We start from the raw sequence: 11,046 nt of genomic DNA on the forward strand, positions 1-11,046 counted from the left end.
TATCTGTTGGCTAACATGCAGTAGAAAAAAACATCACTATCACTTTAAATCTTAAAATGCAATGAATTAATGTCAGAGCTAAAATAACTTAAATGTCAAATGTATACTAGAAAAAAGTAGCTAGATTGCTATTGCCCACTGGACTGTTTTTCAGAGGCTTGGTCAGTTTTTCTCTGTTTTGATGCATACACACAAATCGAAGTATGCAAATGTTCTGTAAGCTTCACTCCTTTATATATTCAATTCCCATTTTGTCAATTTAGGTTTACTGTATTCTTTATTGTAAAAAAAAGAACATAGTAAAAAAAATGTCTTGCCTGAGTTAACTTTTTTTTATCACTCTTATTTTAGTTACCACAATTGAGCGGTACTTTTTGACATCTGTATACATAACAACTGTGAAACTGTGTGAAACTCACACTTAGGCAAGGTTCAGCTTATATTTGGTAGATGATGATGATCAGGGAGAGCACACAGATACAAAAGGCCTCGTGGAGCTGATGTGGTGCATGAACCACAACCATCAAGAAGATGCTTCCTGTTTGAGTCAGCTGTAGAGTAGTTGGTACAATGAAGTCAAGCACTTTTAACCAGTGTGACATACTTTCTTTCAATTCAATTGACTTTTAAAATTGAGATTGTGCTAGGGAAGGTTGTTGATATAATGCATGGACATTTGTCCATGTACGGGTCAAATATAAATGGTTTTAACTGTGCATGTCTTCACAAATTTCCACATAAAAAATGTTTGGTCTGCATGAAACATAGAATGTAATTGGCATATAATATTTACAGTCCATGAGTTTTACCCCTGAAATGTTTGTACAGAAATAATATACAACACCTGTACAAGGAACTCACTCTTAATGATGTCAACATTTTGTTGTGTATTACTGTCATCATACCAAACTTCCCTTGGTTTACCATGTATGGCATGTAATTACATTATTCATTAGCCAGTACTGTGACTGTGTGGAATCAACACAATTAGTTTTTAAGATGATGATGCAAATAAGTGTTCTTGGAGCATGTTTTTAAAACCTGCCAAAGTTTTTTAGATCAGTGGTGGTATTTAAATATTAGTAGATTGCTTACTGTTAATGTGGAGTAAGTTTGATTCAAGTGTTTCTGCATGAAGTTATTTATTTGAGATTATTATGTGCCTCTAAGGTAACTGAGTTTAAATGGCTGTCTGCATATTTTTTGAGAACCATCTAAACGTAAGGGAGGAGGTGTTTGTGGTTTTTTATATTTATAAATGTGGTATTAACCACAATATCTGTACTGAAAATCATTGGCTGTTTCAAAAAGCTCATCAGATGCACACATCTGCAGCGGCTGAAGTTGTGCATGAGTACAGCTGTGTGCCATGCTGTTTCCTCATTTATTTGAATATATTTCACCTTTTGTATAATAAACCAAGCAGAAGTCCTCAAGTAAAAATAAGATCATACTAGTTTTAATAAGGCCACATAACTAACTTTGTCAATTCTGGCATTTATACAAGACATAGAGGATCAAAAATACTGTTTCTCTCAGACCTTACACAGAAAATTAACAAAACAAAAACAAGGGTTTTAAAAATACTAAGATAAAGTCAAAATACTTAAAATATTCTTAATATTTACAAGTTAACTGTAAGGGCTGGGGGCGGCTACAATAACAATGTACAGACAGATCAAGAACCGCAACAGGAACTGGAATGATAACAAGTAATCGAAGTAGAACAGATTGCAAAGTGCAAGTGGAAATGAAAAAAAAAAAGATGTGCAGGTAATATGACTTCCATAATTGGGGCTGCCTCTAGCTCACCCAGGCGAGCGTGCGCCCCACGTAGGCTGAGTCCTTTGCAGCGGCCCACGGTTGAATCCGACATGCAACCCTTTGCTGCGTGTCATCCCCTCTCATTGTCTCCCCTTTCCTGTCTATCCACTGTCACTATCAAATAAGGGGAAAAGACCCCAAAAATAATCTTTAAAAAAAACAAACTAATGTCACTATTCTATGACACCGTCACTATCAAATAAGGGAAAAGTCCCAATACATTTTTTTTTAACAATTTTGATAATAAAAAAAGGCTTCAAGACATTTTTATGAAAAAGTTAAAGTTCTCTGATTCCAGCTGGTGCCTGTATAAGTCATCTAAATATTAAATAGGCTAAATTTATTGTTTCGTGGTTTTACATGAGCTTATATGTGACAAAAGAAATATTTTTAAAAAGTGCAGACATTATATATATCTATAGTGAGAAGTAAAAATAACTTGCACATGTTACAAAAACATCGGTTTTCCAAAGGCAATTCTTTTTTAGGTGCAATACTGGATATATGAGAAGTAAAAATAACAATTGCACTTACATGACATCTTTGAAAGAAATATGTCTATTAATCAAGCTGCATCTATCTTAATTTCCTAGATTTTGTGATCACAGCTGGCTGAGCGACTGGGAGCCTGTTTCTCGAGTTTTCTTCTCTGCACTTTCAACAGTGTCTGCTTGGGGCAGATGGAGAACTTTCCTGCAGATGTTCTTGAAGACAGGGCTGGAGAAGTAGTAAACCACAGGGTCCAGCACGCTGTTGAGATAGGTCAGACTAATGGTGAAGTAAAACATGGTGGTCAGGTCTTCCATAGCAGGGCAGACTTCAGATTCAGGGAGGGTTCTGGCTACTTGTTGGACCTTGATCCAAATCAGCAGCTGCGTGATGTTGCTCGGGAGGAAGCAAATGATGAAGAGCACCGCCACTACTGTGATGAAGCACAGAGCTTTCTTGATCTTTGCATGCTGGGCCAACTTTCTCCTTCTCAGGTGGCCGATAATCTGGAATGTGCAGTAGAGAATCACGAGCAGAGGCATATAGAAGGAAAAGAGGAACGCAAACTTATGCCAGTTCAGATCATTGCGGGCTATAGTGTCAATCATGAAGCTCTCACAGTACGTTGTGTTGTTGTGTTGCAGAGTGAAGACATGAGCTGACATTGAGATGGTGAGCAACCATAGTGCAAGGGCTCCACACATGGCTTTGGAGATACTCAGAGAGTTGATGGGATGATGGGGATGTACCACACGCATGTACCTATCCACAGCGATGGCCATCAAGAAGAGGGTACTCCCACTGCGGTTCATTGCCAACATGAAGAGGCAGATGTTGCAGAGAGCACCTCCAAACTTCCACTTGATCTCAGAGTTGTAGTAGCTGGCACGGAAAGGCAAAACCATGATGAGCAGAAAGTCGGCCATTGCCAGGTTAAAGAGTAACACCGTGCTGCTCTTCCAGGGCTTCAGGTGGAAGCAGAAGATCCAGAGAGCCAAACCATTTCCAAGGACTCCCAAAACAAATTCTGTCGCCAACAGTGGAGGGAGCCCACTGATCAGCAGGGTTCCGTTGAAATTGCATTTCATGTTAAGTTTTGTGTTGCCTCGCTGGCTGCAAATCAGAGAAATGACACAATGAGGACTGTCTGCATACTTTAAAGTGAAACCTCTATGCGAAAATAAGTGTGATTGGTTTTTGCGTGTCTAGGAAGCCAGGCGGTTCTGCTTTTCATGAAGTGTTAACACACATTATTTTAAAGAAGGGTTGACTATTTGCATCAGAGGGGCCAGCATTATTGAACATTATCAGTTTACAATAACCTTGCATGTGGAAACCCTTTAAACATGTTGCCCTTGAGGCTTGTATAAAAATCATTAATGAGTTCTTTATCTAATTGCATTATCTGCAATTGAAAATCCACTTAATGCATGTTTAACTGCTCTTATTTATAACCATTATTAAATGTCTCTGAGAAACTCTTGGCTTTTTGCATTTAAAAACTGGAATGCATTATCTGTTCTGACTTTTAGTCCTTTCACTGCCACTGCTGTTAAATAATTCTTTTTAAATCTTGGTGTAAGATCCTTGTTGGTATACTCATTCATGCATGTCTGTGTTTATATTTGGATATGTTTGTGTGCATGTTGGCAAAGATACACATTCATGTAGTGTATATGGAGTTTACAATTAGTACCCTTCCGTCAGGGGTGGTGTGAAGTGTGATGTTTTTGTAGTTATGGAGATGAACACAATGCTCTGGGGGTGGTGAGACTGATGTGGTGTTTATTTAAAGTATGATATACACAGTTTTTTTCAATATGTATAAAGTGAGCTGTTCATTTATGGTGATACATCCATTGCAAGAAACAATAATGAGAAGAGTAAAGGTTTTAACACAAGATTTGAATCTAATACCTTATTTGGAGAATGCTTTAGAAATAATGAGGAAGGAAGTTTGACAAGATGACAGTGTATGTTTCCTATTGTGTGGTGTTTGGTAATGTATAATAAATATTCACACAGTGCTTTAGGAAATTTCCTGAAAATGGAAAAATGGATCTGCAAAACAGGCCCTGTGGTCACCAAGGTGTGTCTCTCTCTGCTTTTATTAGCTAATCACAGTTTCTGTTCATCTACTTACGTTGTGTTTCATCAAATTATAGTCCATTGTGTAGAAATTTAACAAAACATGTTTTTCTGTGATAAAGGATATTGGTAATCATGAGGGTATCAGCAACATCGAGGACGACCCAGGCTTAACGAGGTAGAGACATTGTTGTTGCTTCTTGCCACATTTTGTTTCCGAGTAGCCTTTAAATATGTTTTATTTATAATGAAAATTCAATAGAAAAGTAAGAACTCTGTTTTCTTTACCACTTTAAAATATTTTTCTAAAAGTAATGGTGAGTATATAAAACTATCAGTTGCTTGTCTGTTACACGTTTCAGTTTCATTTCCCTGTGTTTCCCTTCAGTCAGAGCTGCCTTAAGGTACCTGAAACTGATGTCCTGGACCCAGTTTAGTCTGGGCTACAGTGGAGAAACATTAGTTTTGCTATTTTTATTTTAGTAGTTAGTATTCATCATATTGGTTCAGATTGTCTCTTTCTTTTCCATTTAGCCATTATCACCTTGATAATTGATCTGTTATAGAAACATAACAGACCTGTAATTCCACTTGAATTTGTTTTTCAGGAGTTTCTCAACATGCAAAATGGAGTTTCGGGATGAACTGACGCTATTTCTGCAGCTTTATTTATGTTTTTACACTCTGTTTTGGGCTCAGGTCCAATATTTGCATATCTTTTCTTTCAACTGTTCATGCAATCTTTTAATAAATGCTTTTCAAAATAGATTGTGTAGCGGATTCCCTGAAAGAAATGATCACGGTCAAATATCAAGGCTATTCCTCTTTTTTTATTTTATCAACTCATGGCTTGTTTATTCTTTTGTGCATATTGTTATATCTGTTTGCTAAGATACAGTAGAAAAAAAACTTCACTATCACTCTTGAAAGTCTTGAAATAAAATGTATTTATGTATGTGAGTTCAAATAACTTAAATGTCAAATTAGAAACTAAAGGCTTAGAATTAAAAATTAATAATCTGTTGGTGAGAGACCCTGTTGTTCTGGCACAAGAGCTTAATTCATTCTTTGTTAAATCAGTAGTAGATTTGGTGAAACAATTCACGTCTTTCAAGGGTTCTGATCAGCAGGTTCCTATTCTACCTGACAATGCTCATCCCAAATCAAATATCCAAGAAATCCCAGAGCCAGACGTTATTGATATCATTACGGCTCTGAACAACTCTAAAGCCAAGGATATTCATGGGCTTGACACCTGCTTTATAAAATCACATAAATCATGTACTTAGTTAATTTATCTATAAAACATTCAATTGTTCCTAAAGTGTGGAAATTGGCCTTACTTACCCCGGTATTTAAAGCTGGAAACAATTCTGACATGAATAACTAGACCAAGTAGCATTCTACCTATAATTCCCAAAATCATTGAAAAATGTATTAGAAAACAAATCATTGAATTCCTCAGCAATAGCCAAACATGTTCACATCCCATGCAGTTTGGGCTTGGCCACACCACTCAACCCAGACTGCATTGGCCATGTTCATGGAAAAAATCAAATGTCCGCTAGGTAAAAATGGATGTGTTGGTGCCGTATTCCTAGATTTAAAAAGAGCTTTTGACACCTTCAATCACAAGGTGCTGAATTGTCATGTTTCAATTCTGCTCAAACTATTAACAGAGAACAGTGCACTGTGGTGGGCGGAGTTAGTTCTGCTTACATAGGTTGTTCAGTAGGAGTCCCACAAGGGTCCATCCTGGGGCCATTATATTTTCATTATATATTAATGATTTACCTGAATACTGTTTACATGTTAATGTCCAGCTTTAAGCCAACAACACTGTCATTTTTACTGAAGTAAAAAGTCCTAAGAAGGTGGCACGTATTCTTAACAGCACTTACACACATTAAAACATGCCTCAATGGATTGTGTCTTATCTTACATGCAACAAAAACCTGTTTGTTTATACTTGTGAAGCAACCTTCTACTATTATGCTTTCTCAATATGGGGTGTTCTTTGGCACAGAAGAGTTGGAAGTTGTTAATGAGTTTTAATACTTGGGTGTGATTATAGACTCCAGACTCTCTTTCAAAAACCATGCTAAAATCATATCCAAGAGAATTTAATCTTTGTTATTTTAAGCAAATCAGAAGATCTACATCAGATGCAGCTGCTTTGTTTCTGCACTCATGATACTTTTACATCTGAACTACTGCATCACCAGCTGGTCTATGTTGGGTTTACTATCCTAAAACCAGTTGAGCTTCTGTACAAAGGCACTCAAGACTCTAGATTAAAAAAAACTTTCTCGTAACATCAGTGCAACATCTTAGAGAAAAATAACTTACTGAGCTTTGATCATTTTTGCAAATTGTCCTTAAAGTGCTTAATTTATAAAGTACTGCATGACCTGGTGCCACCTCCACTGCTAGAGTTTATTAAATATGTACAGACTCGGATCACCAGAGCTGTTGTAAACAGGGAATGTGAGGTTCCTTTTAAGAAAACCTCCTTCGGCCATAATGCTAATCTAATAAAGGTACATTATGGAACACACTAGCCCCGACTATAAGTGAATGTCCCACTTTGGCCACCTTTAAGAGCCAAGTGAAGTTGTGGCTTAGAGCTAACTAAACGTGCAACTTCCTCTAACTGTATGCTGTACTTAATTAGCCAGGTAGAGCATACTAATGAATTGTGTCTTTCTTTTAACACCTACTAATGAATTGTACTGTTTTTTTGTGTTTCTCCTTGTTTTACACACCAAATGTTACTATTGTATATCTTTTGTCATTATTTAAATTGTAACTTCAATGGCCTACAGATGGAAATTAGCCCTCAAGTTACAATCTGGCATTTTTACGAGTACTGCTGTACATGTTTGTCAATGTGCAATTGTCCTGAAATAATAAATACAATTAAAAAAAAAAAAAAATGTATACTAGAAAAAAGTAGCTAGATTGCTATTGCCTATTTGACTGTATTTCAGAGGCTTGGTCAGTTTTTCTTTGTTTTGGTGCATACACAGAAATAAATTGAAGTACGTAAATGTTCTTTAAACTGCACTCCTTTATATGTTCAACCACATTTTGTTATTTTAAGTTTACTGTATTTTTTTATTGTAAAAATATCGTGCCTGAGTATACAGAGTGAGTCCATATTTAGTTACCACATTTTGACACCTATAAACACAACAACTGTGAAACTGTGTGAAACTCACACTTAGGCAAGGTTCAGCTTATGTTTGGTAGATGATGATGATCAGGGAGAGCCCACAGATACAAAAGGCCTCGTGGAGCTGATGTGGTGCATGAACCACAAGCACTGTCCTTCAAGAAGATGCTTCCTGTTTGAGTCAGCTGTAGAGTAGTTGGTACAATGAAGTCAGAGCCACATTTTAACCAGTGTGAGCATACTTCTCTTTCAAATTCAATTGACTTTTAAAAATGGAGATTGTTGCGTGGGAAGGTGTGTGATTATAATGTAAAGTAATAATCTCGTAAATTTGTCTTCAGGGTTGGGTTGAAATGGCACATTGCACAAATCAAAAACCCAAATGACGTGTGTTTAAAAAAAAAAAAAGGCCATGTATGGGTTTAAACTATAATTTGGGTTTTACTGTGCATGTCTTCCCCAAATTCCACACAAAAAAATGTTTGGTCTGCATTGTAACCATAGACTGTAAATATGGATATAATATTTAAAGTCTATGATTGTAACCCCTGAAATGTATTAGTAGAGAAATAATATTCTTTAGCTGACAACATATTTCTTGTGTATTACTGCATCATGCCCAACTTCCCTTTGTGTTTACCATAATAAGAAGAGCATGAATGCGCACGTAATTATATTATCTTAGCATGCAGTAGTTGACTTTGTGGAATATCAAACAAATTAGTTTTTAGATGTATGCAAAATGTGTTCAACAGAGACATGTTTGTATATCCTGCCAATAATTATTTAGTTAGTTGGTGGTAGTTTAACCTATTAGTAGTATTTCTTACTGTTAATAACCACATGTACACATCTCAGTTAGTTGTGAATGAGTGCAGCAGTGTGCTGTGCTGTTTACTCATTTATGTGAATTAGGTTAGTAAGGATTACTTGTTTTTCTTGTTTTTTTGCATTATGTATTTCACCTTTTGTATAATCAAACCAGCAACCAGTCCTCTACCTACCACAAAAAAAAACTAGTTTTAATAAGGCCACAAAAGTCAAAGCCAACTTTAATGTCAATTCTGGCATTTATACAGGACACAGAGGCTCAAAATGCTGTTTCTCTCAGACCTTATACAGAAAATGAACAAACAAAACAAAACAAGAGTTTTAAAAATACTAAGATAAAGACAAAATACTTAAATTATTCTAAATATTTCTATATAATATTTATAAGTGTAAAAAGGGGGGGGGGCGACAATAACAAAGTACAGACAAATCAAGAACAACAACAAAAACTGTAATGACAACAAGTAATCGAAGTAGAACAGATTGAAAGTGCAAACAGAAATGCAAGATAAAAAAAAAGATGTGCAGGTAATATGACTTCCACATGATGAGTAATTAGCAAAACATAACATGCAAACATCTAAATTCCATAATACACAGTATAATATGTGTACAGTATATATATAAATATACATGTACTGCATATATACAGTATACATAAATGTATATATAGATACTCTATATATATTGTATATATATATATATATATATTCCATCTCATGTTTTGTTTTGTATGGGATGTGTAAGTTACAAGGCCATTCGATTGTGTTATATTGCATTATTGTGACAAATTGTAGTACTGTGATCTCAGAATCCAACTATTAAATATAATATACATGAATCCTTGATTTATTTTGGTTATGTGCACTTCATGGTAAGTGGAAGTCAAATGAAATAATCCAGGAAAACAATTGTTTTTCATTTTTACCTTTATACATCTCATTAATAATACTTAATAACATTCTGATCATGTTTTTTTTATGCTGCCTCTTTTTAAGTAATTTCTTGCACTCCACTTTAACTTGTATTCTCTTATTTAGAACTGTGAAGATTAAGTGATTAGTTGTCAACTATTAAATTAATTAACTATTTTGATTTTTTTATGAAAAACTTTACATTTTCTGATTCCAGCTGGTGCCTGTATAAGTCGTCTAAATATTATTAGTCTAAATATTAAGTAGCTCATACATTTTTTCATGGCTTTACATGGCAGATAGTGGCAAAAGAAAACTTTTTAAAAGTCCAGAAAAAAAATATATAGAAGAAAAATAACCTTTTCCAATGTTACAAGAACATCTGTTTTCCAAAGGAAATTCTTTTTTAGGTGGCAGTACTGGTAAATTAAAATAAATTCAACAATTGTTTGCACTACATTTACAATCTTTAAAATGGGGTCCCTATTAATCAAGCTGCATCTATCTCAATTTCCTGATTTTGTGATCACAGCTGGCTGAGCGACTGGGAGCCCGTTTGTCGAGTTTTTTCTCTGCACTTTTAACAGTTGCTTGGGGCAGATGGAGAACTTTCTGCAGATGCTCTTGAAAACAGGGCTGGAGAAGTATAACCACAGGGCCAGCACCTGTTGAGATAGGTCAGACTAAGGTGAAGTAAAACATGGTGGCAGGTCTCCATGCAGGGGAGACTTCAGATTCGGGAGGGTTCTGGCTACTTGTTGGACCTTGATCCAAATCAGAAACTGCGTGATGTTGCTTCGGGAGGAAGCAAATGATGAAGAGCACCCCCCATACGGGGATGAAGCACAGAGCTTTTTTGATCTTTTTCATGCTGGCCCAAATTTCCTTCTCAGGTGGCCGATAATCTGGAATGTGCAGTAGAGAATCCACGAGCAGAGGATATAGAAGGGAAAAAAGGAAAAGCAAAATTATGCCAGTTAGATCATTGCGGCTTTTTTGTCAATCATTTAAGCTCTACAGACGTTGGGTTGTTGGGGGTTGCAGAGTTTAAGACATGAGCTGACATTGAGATGGTGAGCAACCATAGTGCAAGGGCTCCACACATGCTTTAGAGATACTCAGAGAGTTGATGGGATGATGGGGATGTACCACACGCATGTACCATCCACAGCGATGGCCATCAGAAAAGGGTACCCCAAATGCGGTTCATTGCCAACATGAAGAGGCAGATGTTGCAGAGAGCACCTCCAACTTCCCCTTGATCTCAAGGATGTAGTAGCTGGCACGGAAAGCAAACCATGATGAGCAGAAAAATCGGCCATTGCCAGGTTAAAGAGTAACACCCTGCTGCTCTCCAGGCTTTCAGGTTTGGGGCAGAGATCCAGAGAGCCAAACCATTCCCGGACTCCCAAAACAAATTCTGTCGCCAACAGTGGAGGGAGCCCACTGATCAGCAGGTTCCGTTGAAATTGCATTTCATGTTAAGTTTGTGTTGCCTCGCTGGCTGCAAATTAGAGAATGACCCAATGAGGATGGTTTATATTCTTTAAAGGGAAACCCCTATAAGAATAAATATACATGAGGCGTGGTTTTTGCATTCCTAGGAAGCCCGGCTGTACTGCTTCTCATTAAATATTAACACACAAAGTTATTTTGAAGAAGGGTTGACTATTTACATCAGAGGGGCCAGAATTATTAATCATTATCAGTTTACAATAACCTTGC

The 11,046-nt window shown here is 36.4% G+C and overlaps 1 protein-coding gene and 1 pseudogene across 1 annotated transcript; both read right to left on the bottom strand.

Moving 5' to 3' along the window:
- Positions 1 to 2,217: 2,217 nt before the first annotated feature.
- LOC116689717 (hydroxycarboxylic acid receptor 2-like) lies at positions 2,218 to 3,540 on the bottom strand. The gene has a single exon (XM_032516325.1). It carries the CDS (start codon positions 3,399 to 3,401, stop codon positions 2,427 to 2,429), a length of 975 nt encoding a protein of 324 aa, XP_032372216.1. The 5' UTR covers positions 3,402 to 3,540; the 3' UTR covers positions 2,218 to 2,426.
- Positions 3,541 to 9,847: 6,307 nt separating this feature from the next.
- On the bottom strand, positions 9,848 to 10,796 carry LOC116689348 (hydroxycarboxylic acid receptor 2-like; annotated as a pseudogene).
- Positions 10,797 to 11,046: the final 250 nt, after the last annotated feature.

Source organism: Etheostoma spectabile, chromosome 5, assembly GCF_008692095.1.
Source record: "Etheostoma spectabile isolate EspeVRDwgs_2016 chromosome 5, UIUC_Espe_1.0, whole genome shotgun sequence".
In the NCBI taxonomy this organism is placed as follows: domain Eukaryota; kingdom Metazoa; phylum Chordata; class Actinopteri; order Perciformes; family Percidae; genus Etheostoma; species Etheostoma spectabile.